A 21,686-nucleotide genomic window follows, 5' to 3' on the forward strand; every position below is an offset into this window, starting at 1 on the left:
GCACATTTCCAGGGGAACGTCGACTCGCTTTTCCGCTCGGTCTTTGCGCTTTTCGAGCAGCCGGATCGACGCGACGCGGACCTAACCAGAGGATAGATCGGCCTGCAGCAGGTTCGTATCTCCAACAGCCTTGTAGCCGGATACACACCGGCTAATTGAATGTGTCCGCGTTTGTGCTCGGATTAAATCCCGCGGTCAGGATTCGTTAGCTGTCGCGCTGCTTGCCGGGTTGTTGCTGTTGTCGCGACCGTTACGCCGATAATCGCCTACACGCAGTTCGATGCTAAGCTCGTTTCCATGGATTTTCAACGACGCTTCGATGCGCGCCGCTTCACCATCTTTCCAGGCGATTCCACCCAAACGTATCTTCTGTTTATCCTTCACCGAACGGAAAGAGACTACGATCCTTTCCGGGAAACGATACGAAGTATCTGTTGCGTGCTAAAAAACGGTAAAATTCTTTTTTGTTAACTCTTAGCGTAGCACTGTTTGCGGCCGGTTTAACTGCTTCGACCGAATATTTGTTGGTGTCGATACATTCCGCGAATTTCTTAACTTACGTTTCTTCTCGTGTTAGGTTCAGCCGGAACCAAGCAGCTTTTAAGCGCTCGTTAAACTCGACGATCGAATAAAACCGTGCCGCGGCTTTCGAATTTTTATATCTCAGGTTATTGCAGATTTTAGCAACCAGGACAGATCTCTATATTCTAAGGAGAAGCGTACAGGTTTAGAACTGAAACGAAAAATCATAAATGCCAATAATATTTTTTCCATATTTTACTCAAGCCTGAGGTATATTCTTGACGCGGGAGAAATACGATCGGGCGGAAAATGACCCGAAAAACACAGGTGCAGTAAAAGTTAGAAAGAGTCCGTTCGACGAGAGGCTCGAGCTTGAAAGAGAAGGATATTCTTTCGAATTAGCGTCTTATTTTCCTTCGTGTAATATACTTTCTTTGACACGAGCATCAAAATCTTCCAACGTTAAACGAACAGCGTTCCTTCTTTTTCCGTATCCTGGTAATTCGATAATGAGAAAATTCCTTTTTATCGTGACTCTATCGCAACCGAACAATCCGACTCTTTCACCTACATACTCAAATACGTTTTACAGAGAATGCATTAAGCGACAGACCATCAGGCGCCTTCGTCGGAATCGTTTCCTGGTAACGATCATCCGTAGGCATCGATTCTTAGGCTCGATTCCCATCAAAGAGATCCCAATTTCCGTCGATTTGTTTGACGCGAGCGATTCCTCGACACAAAAGCGCCCACCCACCACGGGCATTGTTGCCATCCAGAAGCCCTCTCTAATGATTTAGGATTACCGTCGGTCGACTCGTGAAACAGTTGTCTAACGACCGTCTCCGCCTGTCTCTCGATTCCAATCCTCCTAGTCATTTTCCTTGTGCATCTTCGATGTACATTTATGCACAACGGATGACTGTCATTTAAAAAGAGCGTTTGTACGGAGAAAGGTTTAGTCACGTTCGAACGGAAGAGCGTGATTTAAATTGCCGAGGTTCCTTGCTTTTTAATACGCAGACTGCTGCGGTGGTCATCGATGACACGTGTTACTAGATTTCTTGGAATATTTAAAACTTGCGTGGATTAAGAAACGTGGACTTTTCAACCACACGACATTTTTTTTTTATTTATTAAAATTTGCAATCAATTCTCGCATTGAGAATTTTCAGTAATATATTTTCTGGCGTGGTGCAGTGACATGGCTAATTATTTATAATAAGTTAATACTTATTATAGATAAGTATAATTTATAGGTATGTATTGTAAATAGGTAAATATTGATTAATTTAGATAACTAATTGAATCTAGCGTTTAGGTCTAGCGGGTAGTGTCTCTTCAGCCTGCGGATCTGGTCCGACGTATCAAGTAGTCCAGTGATTAGGGGGTTTCGGTGTTTGTTGACTCTTTTGCTATATCTGTCGCTATATTTTGCTATTTCCTCTTTGACTGTGGGTATCTTGAGGTCGCGATGTATCGTTTCGTTGGTGACATACCAAGGTGCATCTATTAAGGATCTTAGCGTTTTCGATTGGAAGCGTTGAAGTATTTCAATGTTGGAGTTACTTGCTGTTCCCCATAGTTGGATTCCGTAGATCCAGACAGGTTTTATTACGGTCTTGTAGAGGGTAATTTTATTCTGTATGTTTAGTTTGGAGCGTCGGTCCGTGAGCCGACACGACATTTTGTAAAAATGTTGCGTATAATAATATCGCGGCTGCCAGAGCAAAATATAACATAGAATTGACGCGTCGAGTAGAATAAAGTGAAATTAATCGAACGCGGTGCACGATTGGCGTGCCGTTTTCAAGAAACGTAATTTCTGATAACGCGCGAAGAAAATTTGGTTTCATAGAAACACACTTGGTCGGTTTTGCCTGCTTTTCGAATATCTAGACGAAATAGTGGAAATTCGATATTTCACGTTAAATATTTCTCAAGTAGCGTAGCTCAATAACATGTATTCGATATTTTTCTGGTAAATATTTTTCAAGTACCACGTCAAACGATTTTCGATATCTCGGTTTCAAATATGCGTTGAAATAAATAATATAACAGACACGGGTATCCGATATTCTCTTTTGATCTACTTCGTCCGATATCCCGTTTGGAAATATATACCCATCTTCTAAGTAGCACACTATAACCGCAGACAACCGGCGCGCTTCGATTCCATCGGACCAATTCAAAATACCCCTCGAGCAACATGCTAATTCCAAGTTTCATTCCTTGGTAATTCCCAAAGCCATTCGGTTCGACCCGAGCCTCTCAGCAACTAAAGCGATCAACTTCAGCCGTCATCAATTTCTGATTTCACTGTACGCATATATCAGTGTTCAATTTCTCTTACGTTCTACTTACGCTCATACCCGTTGCCTATCCGCTGCTCTATGGATATTTATGGAAATTTAAATTTTTACGAAAACGACCGAAATAGGAGCATTTATCGTTAGATACAACTTTGTTTCACCCGCTAAATATTTTAACGAGTATCTCACTTTCGATATTTTACATACCTTCGCACGTCGTATGTATATTGTATCGTACTGTATGTATATTCGATGCACTTTTGCATTTGTAAATTTCCCGTAAATGCGCGAAAATCTGCGTCTGCAGTCTACTTATCAGGAACACGCGATGCCGGTAATCGTAAATTTCAACGCTTTGATAACGTCGTTATTTCTCTACTCTTCTAATTTATGGATTTAATCAGCCTGGCTTCTCGGCGACTCGTAGATCCACGAAGACGAAAAGAGCAATATTCCCGATTGGCCTCGGGTCAACGATATTCTCGCCAACAGTTTCATCGACCAGAAATCGGCCGTGAAACAGGCACGTTCACGAATGCGAGCGACGGCAACGAGAAGCTTCCGATTCTGCGCCGTAAACGATCGGGTGTAACGTACTCGATCGGATCACGGCGCCGAACGATTCCTTCAGGACCGCAGAAATCGAGCGTCGGCTCGTACCCTTCCACGTATCGCGATAGCAAACGCAAATTTATAGCCTCCAGTTCGCTCCTTCTTCAGCGCCGCCCTTTCCCTCCGTCCCTTTCCTTACTTCCAGCCTGTTCTAAACGCTTTCGAGCTGTTGCAAATTGCTCCAGCTGTCTGGAGAATACTGATTCAGTCGTGGAGTTCGCAGCCGACTCCCTGGAGGAGGATTAAACCGTACGGTTTAATAGTGAATTGTAAGAATGGGTTTTGCGTAGTGACGCTGCGAATGTTAATTGCAGTGGATTTTAACGGATGGTAGATCGTGCGATGTAAATTCGAAACGAGACCCCGCTACGTTCGACACGCGTTTTGCTACGAGCTGTTTATTTGTTGAATCGGTTAACTCCGAGGAACAGAAAGTAGAGAAAATCGACCAAGTTACGGATGAGACGAGCGAAAGCGCTTCGGTGCTTAAAATTTAAGAAATTTTTAAAAATAGAGGTGACGGATTATGTTCACAAAGCGGGCGATTTTCGTGACACTGTTTAACACTAGAACTACCGATAGTTAACACGAAACTATTTCTACCAAAACTAGTAAAAATGACTGGTTTTTGAAAAATACGTAGTAATAGAATATTTGTGTATTTATTGATTTATTACTTTCTTACGCAAACAATTCCACGTTATGTAGTACAATTTTATTAACGATGATCCCTAAAATGATTCCTAAACGAGGGTTGGCACATTTATAAAATTGTAGAACCAGTCATTTTCACTGGTGTGGTATTTCTAGCGTTAGCATCTAGCGATCGATCCGCAATTTTCCTGATAACTGATATCGTCATATCGAATGATACGCAGCAAAAATTTTAAAAACGTTTGTGGAAAATTGTACAAAACGAGGAAACTGGTTAATTGGGTTCGATAAACAGGTTGCAGGATCCTTTTACACTTTGACAAATACCAGTCATTTTCAATGGTATTGGTATAAGTAGCCTTGATACAGAATTATTTTCAGTTTCAATACATAAAAAACAAAATAAAATTCATTATATTATTCTTTTAGTTATCGTTGTGAAAGTGATTACATCATTGTGGAAAAAATATAACATGAAGTAGGAATTTTAAAATAGTATTGTAAAACCAGTCAATTTGACTGCTGCGGTAGTTCTATTGTTGTTAAATATAGTTGGAGCTAAGCTGCCGACGCTTTTACGTTTGTTTAACCCTTTGAGCGCTATGGACGCATATATGCGTTCTCACACAACCGTTCAATTTTGGGCTATGAACGCATATATGCGCTCTCACACAACCATTCAACTTGGGCTAAAAATGGCGTTAAAGTGGCCTGATAAAAGAGACGTATAGATGTTATCCATCTCACATTCTGATGGTTTCGTTGAAACAAAAGAAATTAATTATCAAACTGGCAAACTAAAACGAAAACCAAAGAGTGTAGCAGACTACAATGCCTTTCGTAAAAAATACACAGCCCACGGCGTGCTTCTTCGTGAAGAGAGGGCAGCCCACGGTGGACGCTTAACGTCGGACAACGCAGCGCTCAAAGAGTCAAAAGCGTAAATATCTATAAAATGTGCTACATCCGACACTAAAGAAGATAAGATAAATAAGTAAAATATGTCAATTATTATACAGGGTGGTTGGTAACTGGTGGTACAAGCGGAAAGGGGGTGATTCTACGCGAAAAAAGAAGTCGAAAATATAGAATAAAAAATTTTTTTTTTAATTTTTCCATCGAGACAACGATCTACAGTGAGATCCGTTATAACGTACCGCACGCGTACCGAGCGAAAATTCAAAGTCGATTTTCTCGAAAACAAAGCCTCGAACGAAGAATTTTTATTGTATATTTTCGACTTCTTTTTTCGCGTAGAATCACCCCCTTTCCGTTTGTTCCACCAGTTACCAACCACCCTGTAGAATTGAACCCCTTTACGTGCCATTTTTCCGGATCTAGGTGGTCGGAAACGCACAATTTTGTTCTCGACTAATAATAATAAAATAATATACTTTTCTGTTATTTTCTGCAATTATGTTACTGTATCCTGCTATGTGATGTATCTGTGTTCTCGATACGATAAGATGCAAAACGCGAGACAGGAAATAAAGTGAAACAAGTGTTTTTATATGTACGAACAAACAATTGTACTTTTATTAATAGAAGAATCGATTGGTCGGCTACCTCGCAACGACACGAGCGTTAAAGGTTAATGGACGGTGCAAATTTCTTCAGTTACGTTGATGAAAATAGGAATTTGCATAAACATCTACGTAACCCTATTTAATTCTAACTGAGGTCAATTTCCCCGCGTTAATGTGCAATTTAAATACATTAAGAACTGTATCCCGCGGCACGATCAAAAGCGGCAACATTCACAGTGCAACGAGGCAATTTCTACGCTCTTCTCAACCGATATTCCATGGTGTCTGTTGCAGGCAGTGTTCTATGTTCCTGCGTATTTTCCTGATCAAAGTAGAATCTACGAGTAAACCCGGACTTTCGAGTTGCGTCTCCAAGCGTATCGATATCGTCGCCTCGCGGCCAGCAAACAAGCACAGGAAAGTGTCCTCTCGACCGGAGGAGAGTGCAAGTACTCGGCATGAAGGGTGAGTCCTTTAAAAGTTGCCTCGTTCGATGCTCGACCTATGGTCGATCGACCACCGTCGATAATTCTGACCTCTCGTTCCTGCACACGATGCTCTCGTCTACGTTGTTTGCGTCGTTAGAAATTAACCGCTAACCGACCGCCAACAGATTGTCCAATCTTGTTGCGTGCGCGGTTGTTATCGAACCGAGAATTTTCAAAATGATTTCTTCGTTATTCGCGTTAGCAATTGATCCAGCGAAAATAGAACGTTACTGTTTCACGAATGATCCGATTTCGTAATTTATTTCACGAGCTCGGTATATTTCCGGTTACTAGTTGATAGACTCGATGATAAATTCATTCGAGTTACAACGTTTCATGGACACGTGCACTATTAAATCTACCGATCCAGACACGATTTCCAGGCTAACAATTTAGATTGTTCTATGATAGTTAAATGATACGAGAGGAAACACAATTTTCTTATACGACGCTTAAAGTCAAATTCAAGTTCAAATACAACTGACAGATTTTCCACCTCGATTTTCTCGAAAACTAAGCAATTTTAACGAAAATTTTATTCCACCTTTTATTCTCTATTTTTTCTTGCTTTTCCTTAATTCGATTATCGAAGTTTTTTTTTTATCGAGGAATCACCTCGTGCTCGTATATTGTCTCGCATCGACGAGCTCATCGAGTATTCCGCTGATTCTCTCAACAGCAAGATCTACAATTAATCGATTGAGAAAACGCGCGATAGAAACGGTAATTGTTAGTCCAACTTCGCCAAGAAGCTTATTCGATCGTTCGACTCGATCGTCCACAACAGACGCAAGAAAAATCTACCCCTTTGACCCGCGGTGCGGCGAACTAGACCATCGAGAACTCGATAAAGAAGCGCAGCAGGCTGCGGAATTGTTCTCCGCGAGAGAATATATCTGCAGGCAGCGATCTCTCGTCCGCTAATCTGGCTCCATTAAGAACTTCATCGACCTTTTATCTCGGCCGAGGGTAGCCTCCGCGTTATCTTTTAATCGTTTAACCTACATCAGAGTGCGGAAGAAAAAGCTGCGAGGTACGGCACGGGTCGATTCCGTCGCTGCGAGATATATCGCTGGAAACGCGGCGTAAACCGAATTTCCAAGGCACAACGGCAACGTTCGGTTATCTCCTGGAGCTACGATTACGGCTGTAACTCGCGTTTATCGTCGGGAAAGCCGCTCACGCGCTAGACGGCGCACGTACGAAACGCATAATGCATGCGATCCGCGTAAATTCAACCAGCCGATCGATCGTTCGTTACCTTCTCGAGTTCTGTTGCACGCACGAGCCCCGACAGGCTTCTTTTTTCTCCGACTTCGAGCGACCCGATCGAATTGTTTGGAAACGTCAAAGAGCCGCCAGCGAGGAAAATTAACAGCAATAATCCGTCGAACTTGATAGTAGGTTGGCGTTATTCGACTCTGCCCCTCGTCTTTCGTTACGTTTCGCGCAACGTTTTCCCCAGTTGTTTCTGCCCTTTCACGCGTAATCAAATAATAAAGCTCTAACGAAATAATTCGCCGCGAATTAAAATATCGTAATCGAATATCGTATCGACGAAATTGTTTTATACGAAGTTAACTCGATTAAATTATCTCGTATCCACTCGATATTTCAGGGCGGTGGCTCAGGATGAAGCGGCATCTTCGTGATGTTCGTTTGCACCTTTTATTTCCGACGATTTTTCGCCTCTCATTGTCACTGAGTCGAAGCTTTGCTCGTCGAACGAAAAACCCTGGAGGTTGGAATCCTTTTTTCAGAAGCGCGGAAAGATCGTAACAAATAGAAGACGTGTCCAGATAGGAAACAGCAAAGACGTTGAAACGAAATTTTTAGAATTGTTCAAATTTTCTCTGAAATGTTTCCCGTAGTTTCGTTTAATTTTGTTAGCGCGCCGTTCTTCCTCAAAGTCGGAATTCGCGATGGTTTCGTTCCTTTCTTCTGCCTTTTCATTTTTGCCTGATCTTGTTTCGACGAAAAGGGAGCGGCTTTCTTTTGAAACAAAACGCAATGGAAGAAAGGATGTCACTGAAAATGTAGAACAGCCGGGTTGACGGTTGCGTGCGAGCAATCTGCGTGGTTGGCTTGATCTGGGTCACGGAAATCGCTGGAAACGTAATTTCAGGATACGCGTTCGACGCCCTTTTCTTCGCCGCCTTTGGTGACCCGCTTTCCCTACGCGATCGCTGTTTCGATTTAAGGGGCTTTCCACGACCCGAATACGTTGCCTCACGCCGGTTCGTTCCATAGAAAATTGTTCTCCTCTTTTATCAGTTTTATTATCGTTATCGGATGAACGACGACCGAATAAAACGTTTCGAAATTAAAAAGTTCCAAGTTCAAATTGAAACTATTTCTGTTTAGTTTATAATCTGGCCGTCCAAAGTTTAAAATGATATCCGACGTTTAAAGTAAACTTTAGAATAATAAACGAGGGTAAAATGCTCGAGAGTATGGTTAATCGGATCGAAAGGAATTCAAGGCTATCTCAGAGCCAGAGAACCTTCAACCTGCCGCGGACAATGAGCTCTTTTATCAACGACAGCCATTTATATCGTAAATCGTGCAAAACATCCTCCTGAATTGCTCAGGAATCGTGGACGCCTAGCCGGTGCTTAACCCAGTCCAAAACACCTTCGACAACGTCACTGTTCGAGCCAGAGGATTCAGAACCATCCTAGATGACTCTTCTTGCTCTAGAATCTTCGTGAAGAATTCTACTTCTTACGCTTACGAAAATATTTCGTCCTTAAGCTCCAGGTTCAGTTTCATATCGAAACGATCATCGAAGCTACGATTAATACGCCTTAGCGAAATGAATTTTAATCGTCGGAATTTAATCTAAACTTCGATCCAAAATTCACTCTTATTCCACCGAACTGCTCATTGTCAGATCGAACTAATCCCAAGTCTAACTTTATTCTCCTAAACATGGCATTCTGCGGTTCAAAAGCGCGTAATCGTCAGTCGTTGTCGCAGATACTTTGCAGCATGTATCTTGCCAGTTAATTCCAACCTAATTTATCTCATATGGACGTAACAGCGAATGTTACTTCGGTAAATGTACACACTTTCTGGCGAATGTATGCGCATACTAATTGTCCCTCGAACGAATAGTCGATAATTTTGCTGAAATCTTTGCAAATGTACGCGTTAACAAACCGGTGTTTATCAAATTTTACACTCACACTGTCACGCCTACATGGTTGAACGCGATAGGTGTACCAAGAATTACAAATTGTTTACACAGAGGCAACAATAATCGATGTTATGTTTCCCCTTATGGACGACGTTCGATGCGTATACTTTCATGTTGCATTGTATGATATCAAGCGTACAATAATTTTGATGAATTATCGATTGCTTCGATAAACATATTTCTCTAACTATTTCAAGTTACGAAAAGAAAACGATATACCTAGTTTTCCCAATTTTTGGATCGTCACACCGTTTTATTTTGTTTCCTGTAAAACGAATAGCGCGACATTTTATCGGTAGCTAATCACCGTTTTACAAAGTTTTTTATTTCTACGATGGGTTTCACACGGCGGTACGCGTATGATAGATACCGAATATACATTATTACACATGCATACGAATGCGAGCGTTCGCACGACGATTCTCACGAGACGCAGTATCGCGACACTCGTTTCGTGTATCTCGGCAACGATACTTCTCGTACGGAGACAGACGAAACATTAAAACAAATGGCGACATTTACACGGTACGCAACTCGCGATACGTCTATCACGGTACGTCTATCACGGTACACGTACCTCCGTGTGAAACCGGCTTAACGAACTCGATACGTCGATAGAATCAAATATGTACATAGATTTTTATCACTGCACGCATCGCAGTCTTCGGATGTTTCGTTCGTCAGGACGCTGGTTCGTGCGAATACGTATGCGCCGCAATCATGGCCTTATGTCTGTATAAAACGACAGAGCAGAACAATGAAAAGAGAATAGAGGACGAAGGAAACAAGGGAAGGAGAATAGAAGACGAAGGGAACAAGTTAGTCTGCTGAAAGAATAGGTCAGCGAGGGTCGTCCGGTCCGGCGGATATCGCAGCGATTTTCGAGGCGCGCCGGGTTGCGCGGAATTGGAGCTGTAGCCCCCTGGCGGCCGAGCAAGGGGGTAGCACTGACACCACGACCCAGATACGGGCCATTGTGCACCGTATACTGTATACTCGGATTGCGTCACAGCTCGGCACAGCCGCAACGTCGGCTCCGGATTCCGGCCGAGGCTGCTCGAACTCGATCGTTTTCCACTGACGCAGTCGTGGCTGCCGTTTTTCAGCCACCAACCACCCCCGACCTGCCCAACACCCTTCCTTCTATCCTACACGCCTGCCTGTCTTTTTTCTCTTTCGGTCAATTCTTGACCCACTTGGCCAGGCTCGTTTTTTTCTTCTTCTTATCAACCAGGCCTTAGCCTCTTTGGCCACGGTTTCCTGTCGTTGCATTTCCACGGAGTACAAAAATCGCGTGGAACTTTCGATAGTGACGATGGAGTAAACTCGATGGTAGCGAGGGAATTTTTTGGTTCGAAGGGTATCTCTTCTGGAGAACTAACGAGGCCGATGAGGATGAGAAATATCAGACGTTAAGCTTTCACGAGGATCGATGCACGTCGTGCTTTTGCTTCCTCGACAAACGACCGAGTTACGAGTTCCACCTTTGCACCGGGGTCTCGTGACCGTGACAGTTCGCAGCTTCTGGTCTGTCCCGAGGAAGAGGAGGAAAAATTCGGAGCTTAATACTCCGCGTCCTCGGTTGTTATTCTTTTTGTCTTGCGGTAGACAATCGCGTTACGAGTTACACCTTCGCCACGACGTTTCGCGAACGTGGCACTTTGCTTGTTCGGAGCGGGCGTGATACTGCGAATTGTTCGCAATTTGTAACTGAATTGTTCGCGGCAATTCGCACTTCCACGTTCACTCTTGGAGGAAGCGAACTCTAATGTCAGCGCGAAAGAGTAACTCGCGACACGATTACCTCTCGAAGAACGAAAAACACGATGTCCAAAGATAAAATACACCAACGTTCGTGTTCTTGCTTTCGTAAAAACATGGAAACGTTGAAATAGCGAAACTTAGACGAAGCAGAGGTAAAATGGAAAATTGCAAGCTTACTTTATCCGTTCCTAAAGTTACGCAAATTCACGGTGGTCCCAATTCGAGCCGAAAGCTGCTATAAATTAGCGAATAGCTTAATTCGAAAATCGAGAAAGTTGGTTCCAAGTCTTATCGCGAGAGGAGTGCCGGGATTTTAGCAGATGCTGGCGCACTGGCATCGACGTAAATCGGCTCGATTTCAAGTTCACTAATGGCCGTGGTCACGGAGGAACGCGGTATGTCCAGCGTGAGGATGGTTTGGGTCGGTGAATGCTTTTCGTCCAGTGGAACGTCCAGTTTTCGACGGTTAAACGACTGCAACGCTTTTAGCCAGATCGTTAGCGTGCTTGCTCTGCCCGTTTCTGGACCGCTGCCTAAATACACGGTGCCCGGCAAGTTACGATTTCGAAAGTTACAGACTCTAGGCTGGCTGCAGGAATTTGCTTAACTCGAGAGAGTCCCTTCTTTTGAGCTAAATATGAGTCGGCCCTAAGCACGACGTAGAGGCAGCGCGTACGTTCATTTAATTCGATCCTTAATTTTCTTAATTGCAAACGATCAAATTTATTAAGAGCTTGCGATTCATTTTACGCGTAGAAAAGCAGGACAATTTTGGTAATTGACTTTCTCTTGATATTTAACGGGCTTCCCGATTTCTTTTGGATAAAAAGGATCCTCCGCGGATTCCATCTCTAGGCAATCGTGCTTCGATTGTAAAATATTACCGGAAGAAGTTTTATACGTAATAAGACCGAAGGAAACAATATTCGTTTCCAAAGTAGCGAAATCTTTGATCTCGTTCTACTCGGTTCCTGACCAGGTTACGGAGTACATCAAGAAATTTGATAAAATCTAGCCAATATGGAGAAAGTACGTGGAAGAAGAGCGAAGAACAGTGAACTGGCTGAGAAGGAAGGTAGAGGAGCAGCAGCTCGATCGAAGGTTGCTTCGAGTCGTCTACTCTATATTCTACTTATACGAAATACAGGTCCGGAAGCGGTGGTGCACGGATTATGCGAGCGGAAGCTTATGGCGTGAACTCGTTGCAACGAAAAACCATCCGGCAACCTCGACGGAGCTGAAGCTTTTACGGCGCCCTACCACTACAACTTCTCATTGTTCAAATCTCCATTTTCATTCGACGGCAGGTACCGACCGCGTGATTACGAAATTGCGTGCAAGTAGAGGGCAGAATAAACGAAACTTTATGGAAAATTGAATATCTTTCAAACGCTTATGTTGCTCCGATTCTCCGATCTAATTTTCCAATTTTCAAATTCTATCGTCTTCGTCGAATTTATCAAATTTATTTCAAGGCTGTGACAACGTTCGACGAAACGGTGGAACAGATCGACGAGACTGTTTGTCTTCAAACGTCTCTTAATTTATCAACGTAGCGACTAAGCAAATGTTTCCGTGGAAAATTCCTAGGACTTTGGCTACGGGTTTTCGGTATTTACAGGCATCGTCGCGGCTGGGTAAACAGAAAAGTCCATTCATTTCGGAGAGCTGGAGGTGGACGAATGCTCGAATTCGCGGGAACGATTTAAAGAGAGCGAAACTCTCTTTTTCCCGGACGAATCGTTCCGTCCCTTAACTTTTCCCATTCTTTCGTCGGCCCCTTTGCAATTCTCCGCTGCGCTGTCTCCTTTTTCTTCTACGAACTCACCTCCCCCTCCCCATCTTTGTTTCATCCGTTCCACTCTTCTTCTACCTTCTTCCTCCTCCCTCGTCTATCACACCCCAACCCCCATCCTTGTGTCCTTTTCACCGAGTCTCGACACGCTTTAACGCAGAAAGCTGGAAACTTGTGTTCCCATCGACTTTCTCTTCCCAGAACCCACTGTTTCCACGCCGTTCTAGTTGTACTTTCAATGAAACGCTCTGTCTTCCCCCTTCTTCCTCCGCTCTTACAGCGCGCACCCTTCCTTCGTGTTTCTTCGTCGATTCCACTGGACTGCACCACCCACGCTGCTGCAACAGCTTTCTTATTTACGAGATCCTTCAGCGGCCAGCCTCTTCCGCTTCTTGCTTCGTCCGATCGCTCAGAGTGCTTAGCCACACCGCGACCCTTCTCTTTCCTTCTTCTCCGTGTTCCTTTCGCGTTCTTCCTCGTCGGGGGGAGCAGCTGCTGTTGAACGACGTTGAACGACACGGGTGCTGCAATACATACGTCTTTCGTTTCGATACCTCTTGTACCTTTTCTCCTCGAGTTTCCGTGTTGGCGCTCGCGTGCGTGTACGCCGGTGTGCCGATTCCCATTGGACGTGGCTTTTTTTTATCGAAGCAACGCGAGAGGAGCTGATGGACTGTTTAGGGAGAAGCTGTTGCACCTCTGCCGCTTCTTCTTTTCTTCTTTCTATCGCTCCTTCTTTCCTCCGAGTAACTAACTCTTCCGTTATTTGCCTTCCAAGAGGAAACGGATTAGGGTTTTAGAATTTAAAAAGTAAGATTTCTCGGATCGAAGAAACGTCGAGACAGAGCGCAACGCGCTATTTTTATTTATTTATTTATTTATTTATTCTTAGTCCATACCTTTCGGCTTTGGACGACTTTCGGTTTATATCTCTTATAATGCCCTTACATTACATATATTTCTCTTACTCTAGCACTTCTATTATTATTTACTGCTTATACCTATCTTTGCACCTTGCTTGCTCTATCTCTATGTACTACTTATATCTAACGCTTATAACTAAGTGCTCATTCCTTCTTTGGTTTTTGCTTTCTTGCTGTGCTCCCTCCCTGTCGTTCCTCCCTCTCTTCTGCTACTCTTCTCTTCTTTATTATCGCTTTCAGTTCTGCCAGTCCTTCTCCAATCTCATTTAGTACTTCTACCATGTTCCTTGTTCCTCCTGTTATCTCACATTCCTCTACTGTGTGTGCGCAACGCGCTATCAAAAACACGAAAAAAGAAGCGAACGAACGGACGTCGGACAAAGAATTCTTTAAAATTTGATCCAACGATATACTTCGTCGAAAGTATCGCATAACCACTGTCAGAGTTAGTCGATCATCCCTGTATCTCTCCATTTACACGGTACCCTTGGTACTACCTTGCAATTACCAGCGCCGCATTTCCAATACAACTCGCCAATCCTTCCAACGAACCCGAAACGCGTCCGGAAAGACTTTCATTAAAAATATCTACGAGGACGAAGGAGGGATCGGGACGTTCTCTATCGGATTCCAGCTAAATGAAACAATTTTTTCCCGGCGTGGCGGGATCTCCCTCGAAATCCTGGATATTCCCGATCGGGCTTCGCCATGCAACGGGGCGAAAGGAATAAATAAACGAACAAATGGAGTGAAAAGAGAGCCGATTCACGGCCAGTCGTGGCTCAAAGGACTGCCAGGCATTCCGGCAGATGCAAAGCGCATCGAGCCAGTCCTACCATCCTGGTTCAATGACTGTTACGCTCCTGGATAACGAACAGCCGCGAGACGTTCTCCTGAAAGCGCTCTGGAATCCCTTTGAGTCGCGTAAGTCGCTGTTTTCTCCTACTCCGAACGATACTGACCGTTTCTGCAAAGCGAAGAACGTGGAACGTTTACGAGGAGGAAGAAAATTGCTCGTTATACGAGCAAAGATTTCGTACGGAGCAGAAGAAAGTAGTTTTGAACGTAGTTGGTTAAAGATCGTCGACCGAAGATGATCCGAGTACGATTTAACGTTACTTTCGTCCATTGGAAGCGTGACTCGAGTTACTTCTTTCCGAATTCCTTCTCCAACTTCGTAAAAGAATTTTTCGTAGCTTAATCGACTATTCTTGGTTATCCGTACGCGAGCTGCTTCCTCTACGATAGCTTGCAAGAAAAAATGTACTCCGACTTGATTCTATGATAATTTTGAGTTAACACTGATCTTACCAGGCCTGGATGAATAACCGATTTCAAAATGTAATTTAATAATTGTACGTTCATTGTTATTACTTTTGTTCATTTAACTTTATGTAAACTCTTATATTATCCGGTTAATCAATTTTTCAATTTATTGTTAATATAAGAATTTACGTAAAGCTAGGTGAACGAAAGAAATAACAATGAATGTATTAGGTTGCTCCGAAGGTGTCTTTCGCTGTCTGCTTTATGTGACAATGTTTATACGAAACCTAATCCGACAAGTGTAAAGAGAACGAAATGGATCACGCGCGATTCGATGAAATAATATAAAACAAAAAGTCCTGTGCATCTATCATTTTCTTATGAAACGAAAGAAACTTTTGGGACAACCTGATACAATTTTGTTGAAGCGGTCGCCACTTCTAAGAAAACTCTACATCTGGTTCTTTTAGTTTTCTCAAGCACTGAAACCATCGACAGCGTATAGACGATAGACCTTTCTTTTTTTTTTTTTCTTTTTTTATACGTGGAGAAATCCTCATGGACACTCCACTGTTCTAATAATCGCGTAACAGCAGAGTAGCGTCAGACTCCTACCGACTAAAACTCTACGATGACCATCCTACGCGTATGATTATTATATTCCTACTTGTACTTACACTTCTGTATTAAAATACAGGGTGGTTGGTAACTAGTGGTACAAGCGGAAAGGGGGTGATTCTACGCGAAAAAAGAAGTCGAAAATATAGAATAAAAATTTTGTTTTTTAATTTTTCCATCGAGACAACGATCTACAGTGAGATCCGTTATAACGAGACGCGATAAAGTGCACGCGTACCGAGCCAAAATTCAAAGTCGATTTTCTCGAAAACAAAGCCTCGAACGAAAAATTTTTATTCTATATTTTCGACTTCTTTTTTCGCGTAGAATCACCCCCTTTCCGCTTGTACCACCAGTTACCAACCACCCTGTATATTTTCTACTTTACAATTTATCCACGCGTTCCTCTGTTCGTACATCTAATAACCTGAACAAATCTTAAATGAAATTTTGAAACTGGTCGTTCGACAAGCCCTGGTAAGACTAGTCTTAAATAACCGCGAAGATCTTCGATCGTGTGAGAAACTGAGACGACTATGAATAAATGCGTATCGTATCTTAAATACGTCGATCGGGAAACGACGGTAGCACGTAGCAAGTACTTCCTAATTTAAGAAGGAAACGCTCGAATATCACAAAGTTCCGTACAATTATCGTCAATTCAGGCTCTCCGATAATTTGTCAAACTACCAGACGAACTTTCCATCACGCGAGAACGGAGTTTCTCGCGGCAGGGTTCAACGATCGCCCGGAGAAACTCGGCGAGTCACGAAATTCCCGAGAACCGGAAGTTCTTCCAGCACAAGTCCAACCTCCGCGCGGCAATAATAAAGAGTCCGAGCGACGATCGCTCATCGTAATAAGATGGCGTGATCGCCGCCGAAGACAGGCTTTCGCCAAGCTGCATTAAGCCATTAAAACCACGCCGAGATTTATTCCATTCCTTGACCCTTTCTCGGCTCTACGTTCGATCGTCTTTCGCGCAACTTCGTGCCAATTCCTCCAACATCACCCCCTCTCTTTTTATCAGCTGCTCGTCTGTCATTCGCTGTTTAACGAGACGAATCTATTCGTTCGCGGTTACACGAAAATCGAGGGTTGCTCGTTCGAGAATTGATTGATCGATGGATAGCAAACCGTTGATGATATCTCTTGATTTAGCGTTGGAAAACCTGATCGGTCGGCGCGGTGAATTTCTCCGACTATCAACCGTGTTCAACGAAATGGCGGAATTATTTCTTTAACAGGTTCTACGTCGCGAGAAGGTCGAGATGATCGATAGAAGTTGAGAAAGTAAAGATGGTAAATGTAAGAGTAAAAAGAATGGCTATGAACTTACAGGTTACTTTGATCTTCTTCGAAAAGCTGATGAAAGTTTCATGTTTGATTAACATCGTGCAAAACAGGGGTAGTTTGCATTGTACGTGTATCGTGCGAGAGGATGGATCGCGAAATTCCGCAATTTTCCTACAGCGGAAGGCCGGTGTCAATCAATAATCGCTTAATTAAATTCCTATAACAAGCGAACTGCAACATAGTTTGCATAATCGAAACGCAAAAATCCCACGTTAAATATAACACGGCTGGATATAATACCAACTATCGTGAGAAACAACCAATTGTTCCTTCTTCGAGTATTCAGCTTCAAACTCTAACTCGAAAAACTCTTCCGTGCTCTTGCGGTTATTTTTTTTTCCAAACTTGGCTAAAGGTTGTCCGAACTTTCTCAAATTTGAATCCTTTGGATTGTTCGAAACGTTCCCAAGAGATTTCACCGCGGTACACCCTTCTTTCTACATTATTTGCTCGTTTGCCACTCGACGAGACTCGGCGAGTATACAGATAGAATCGCGTTTAACAATGACATTCGTTCCCGTCCGCGACGTGCTTTCTATTAAATTGATATTCATTGTTGCTTTCCATAGAATTTAATTACGAAACTGCGTATTTCTATACAAATTCATACCTTCGTGAAAACAATTTAAAAGGGAGAACATAGACAGGGGCATGTTAAATATCATAACGAATATTGTATTTCGGATATTTTACGTTTCTTCGTGTATGACGTGCGTTCTATGAACGTTTGCGCCTTCAAATTCTCCACAAATCCATAAAAATCCGCAGTTTCATAACCATTGCAGATACTGTTGCGAGTATTTGACGAACGCAGCCTGGTTAAAGCCTATGTGAAACGAAGAAGACGACCCTCGACGATATCCGAGATATCGATTACATATTATTATAACTTTTGTGTTAAACGTGTTGCACGTGTTACCGTATTACACGTTTTGAATCGCACCTCGTTATACCGTATGTCGTACGCGCGTATAAATTATGATTATTGTAAATAAATAATAATTAGGAAGGAGGAAACCGCCAGTGCTACATTGATTTTGTAATATTTTCTGTTTGAAACGGGAATAAAGGAACGCTCGGTCCGAAGAATGTAATTACCGTGTCAACAACGGAGTAGCAAAATGTTTCAGCGGATAAGTAAATAACACGGTGGCTTGGAAAACACAATTTCTCGAGCGTTTTCCAAAATCTGATAATCATAGGCGAAAGACACAGGGCCAAGCCGACAGGTGAATCAGTGGAAAAGGGGCTGTTAATTGAGAGTCCTGCCGCGGGCCAATTTACCGGGAAATCGTTTCACAAAGCCTGTTACGACACTTTTCGGTTTAATTAACGAGCGATTTCGAGGCGTTCCTGAAACGTTTTCCCCGCCCCGAATCATATATTACGCGTGCCGGCTCCTCTGGCACGTGATAGTTATTTACAACGAGCGAATAAATCTCTCTTCGATGAAATACGCGAAATTTATTGGCCCAACGTTGTCGACTGCTCTTAAATATGCAAATGCCGTTGCAGATTTGGGTAAACACCGCGTGCGCCGCCGCTTTTTCCAGCCGACCCACCGCCTCTCCCCGCGTCATCTGTCATTTCTTTCGATCGGCGAAGAAACGATCGGAACCTCGACCCGGCGATATTTCGCGACACGAATGTCGGGCCGGCTGGAAAATACTCGGTTTATTTCGAATTTACAGGAAAATATGACGAAATACGGGGAAAATTTGTAATACCCTGTATATCATGGAAAAAGGGTTTGTTCGCTCTTCTGTGCAATTCGCGAACGTAGATTTATGGCGGAACGAAATTGTTGCGTAAAGGGAACGTCGATACGATGAAGCATCGAATGGTATCGCGACTCGATGGATGGATTTCCTGATCGAAAAACTCAACTCCGCCACTTTCGATGAATAAATTTCTTCGCTCTCTACGAACACGTTATACGTCGTTATACCGCAGAAACCAGAAACATCTTGGTTCTCCTTTCAATTTTCCTGGGACGCCCTAGCCACCGAGAACAATTCGAAAATAGTGCAAGAACCACGTAGACCGTTGGGGGAGGGGACGGACGGACCGAAAAACGAACACATGGAAAGGCGAAAACCTCGAGTCGTTTTCGCAGGAATCGTGTCTAACTGGCTGTTTGTCTCGGAGCCAAAATTCCGGGCGAACCAAAGTGGAGGAGCCTGGAGAACGAGCCGGGGGTGTTTTCGCCTCGTACAGTCGCGATCGTAGGTCGTACGACCGTACGTCGGACAAGTAACCGAGCCGAACATGGCCGTAGTGACAAAGAGACCGGGTTCGGATCGCGTGTAATTTAATTCGTGGCGTGCTCCAAGTTACGACCACGAGGGTGTGCAGGGGGCTGATGTGCGGAACGGTGGTTACGGAAGCGCGCAACGCTTCGTGGGAAGGAAGAGAGGCGAAGAAAAAGGGGTTGGTTAAGGTAGATGTCGTTGTCAAAGTGCAGCTAGCCGAAAGACACACAACTCCGGGGGCCGGTGTGCGGTGAATCCCCGCTGCACCGTCACGATTTCGTGGTGGTGTGGTATTGATCCACCCCCAGAGAGCGCGACCGGGGCTTTTGCTCTCTCGTCTGCGTGTTCTCGCGCATTTGTGTCGGCGTTTTCTCCTCCCCGCGTCTCGCCTTCTTCGCCTCTCCTTTCGCGCTTTCTTTCCCGCTCCTTTCGGCTCTTCCTTTCGCGCGCTTCTTTCTCCTTTCTGTTTCTGGCTCGACCACGGTTTCTTTCACGGATCCCTCGTTTGCCCCTGTTTCCTTCGTGCTCCACGGCATCCTCGCTCGTGTCTCCCCGCGATTTTTCCGTCTCGAATCTTCCCCGTTCCATTTCGTTGTCTCCCGCCAACGTATCTGTTTATCACCGTTTTTCTCCGCCTTTGTTCCACCTTTTCCCGACTCTTTGTCCCCTCCCCCCTCCTTGCCACTTTTTCTCGGTACGCCGTTTCTCCCGAAGATGAACAAACTTTCCGTGGCTTTTGTCGACTCTCGACCTGTCTCATTCCGATGAAAGAATTGGAATTACGCTTGCATCTACATTCCAATGGGGATACTGCAGTCGTAATACGCGGGATATAGAATTCATCGAGTTGGCGGACGACGTAAGACAGCGATTCTATCCCGTAGGAATTACCCAGCCACTGGGTCTCGACAAATAAAGGATCAGAGCCGTTGCAGCAGTCCGACGAGCCTCGACGTTTACGGCCTCGTCCCGTGCTATCGTAAAAGTAATCGCCACACGACGACTTGATCGGTGATTTTTGCGTTTAATTGCCACTGTTTCGTTGTCCAATCTCTTCAGAAGCTGTTCCGCAACGGCAGCCGATCGGACTTCCTCTGTTTCCCGAGGAAATTGCGCGATGTACGTGTCGATGGCCATCGTCAGGGTGTCAGGGAAGATAGAGCTGGTGGAATATTCATGCCTGCCGCATTATGTCTGCTCGTTGGCAATAATGTGACGCAAGCTGCGCCACGTGTGCAGCTGACAGCCGGTGGAATATATCTCGACGCATGCAGCTCTCTGGGGTCGATCGTCTAGGAAACAAAATTCAACGTCGTCGAGCAGTAGTTACTTCTCGCGATAATTCCATTCCCGTAATTTTCTCGGATCTTGACTACCAATGACGAGTAAAAATTTCGCGCGTAGGATGTGTATTTTTGAAAATTCTGAGCAGCAAATATAACGCAAATATGGAAATTTCGCAGATCCGCTAGAATCTTCCCTCTCAACTCTTTTGCTTTCTGTGGCAAACGAAGATGTCAAATATTCGACGATGAGGAAACAAATGATCAAGAAATTTCAGTAAAAAGAGTAGCCTAATACGAGAAGAAAAAATACGTCGCGACGGATGCGTCCTTTTTCGCTGAATTTTCCATTTGATTCACCTAACCGCGAAACCAGATCGGTGGTTTGCCTTGTACCGCCTTGCGTGTTTCATAAATTAATTGTAACTTTCAGCAGGTCGTATTGTTCGCATTATCCAGCCATTAATGGCAACAATACGCCCCGGTGACGATGGATCAATTTCCAACTGGGCTCCGCGTCCCGCTCGATGGATATTTCGACGTGGAAAAGTTGGCCGCCGCGCACCGAGCCGAACCAACGTCAGCTATCTGGGTCCCACCGGTAATTGGAATAGCGGATTAGAATCGCGAATATCGAGCCCTGCTCAAACTTTCCCTATTCTAGGCCTAACCCACCATCAAACTTGCGATAGAATCGCCGAATCGGATATAGGTACACCTGTCGGTTTCAGTTCGTTTCCGAAACGTTCGTATTAAATTTCTTAGATTAGGATCGTTTCGAATCTCACAAAGAGCCTATTTCGAAGCTTTGTTACGCATAAATTGTTACGCGTTCCAACATTCTACGCGTAAGCGAAAATTAACACAGTAGGCTCCCGTATAACGCAAGTTCTTACAACGCGCCAAACAATAAAACACGGCAATTACCTGATTTGAGAATTAAATCTACTTTAGTCGATCAGTAGATCGTCGGCTTCTTGTGTCTCGTGGTTGTTTGGTCCTTGACGCAGTCAGTTTTACTGTAACCAGTGTCTCGTATTGGTGATTCGAGAAAGCTTACACTTGCAACACATTGGTATACACAATACAAAGATATTTTGCAAATTATGTAAGGAC

At 43.9% G+C, this 21,686-nt stretch overlaps 1 protein-coding gene across 4 annotated transcripts in view; it reads left to right on the plus strand.

Annotated features, from left to right (window-relative positions):
* The window catches only part of LOC117208771, a 182,505-nt gene that overhangs the window by 51,522 nt on the left and 109,297 nt on the right, over positions 1-21,686 (plus strand). For 3 of the 4 annotated variants that reach the window (XM_033450107.1, XM_033450105.1, XM_033450108.1), the window contains exon 4: positions 5,921-6,091. The exons of the other annotated variant lie outside the window; for it this stretch is intronic. In XM_033450107.1, coding sequence (XP_033305998.1) covers positions 6,085-6,091 — 7 coding nt within the window. In that variant the 5' untranslated portion in view covers positions 5,921-6,084. The remainder of the gene's footprint in view (positions 1-5,920; positions 6,092-21,686) is intronic. 4 annotated transcript variants of the gene reach the window in all.

This window comes from Bombus bifarius, unplaced genomic scaffold, assembly GCF_011952205.1.
Source record: "Bombus bifarius isolate JDL3187 unplaced genomic scaffold, Bbif_JDL3187 scf7180000008162, whole genome shotgun sequence".
Lineage (NCBI taxonomy): Eukaryota > Metazoa > Arthropoda > Insecta > Hymenoptera > Apidae > Bombus > Bombus bifarius.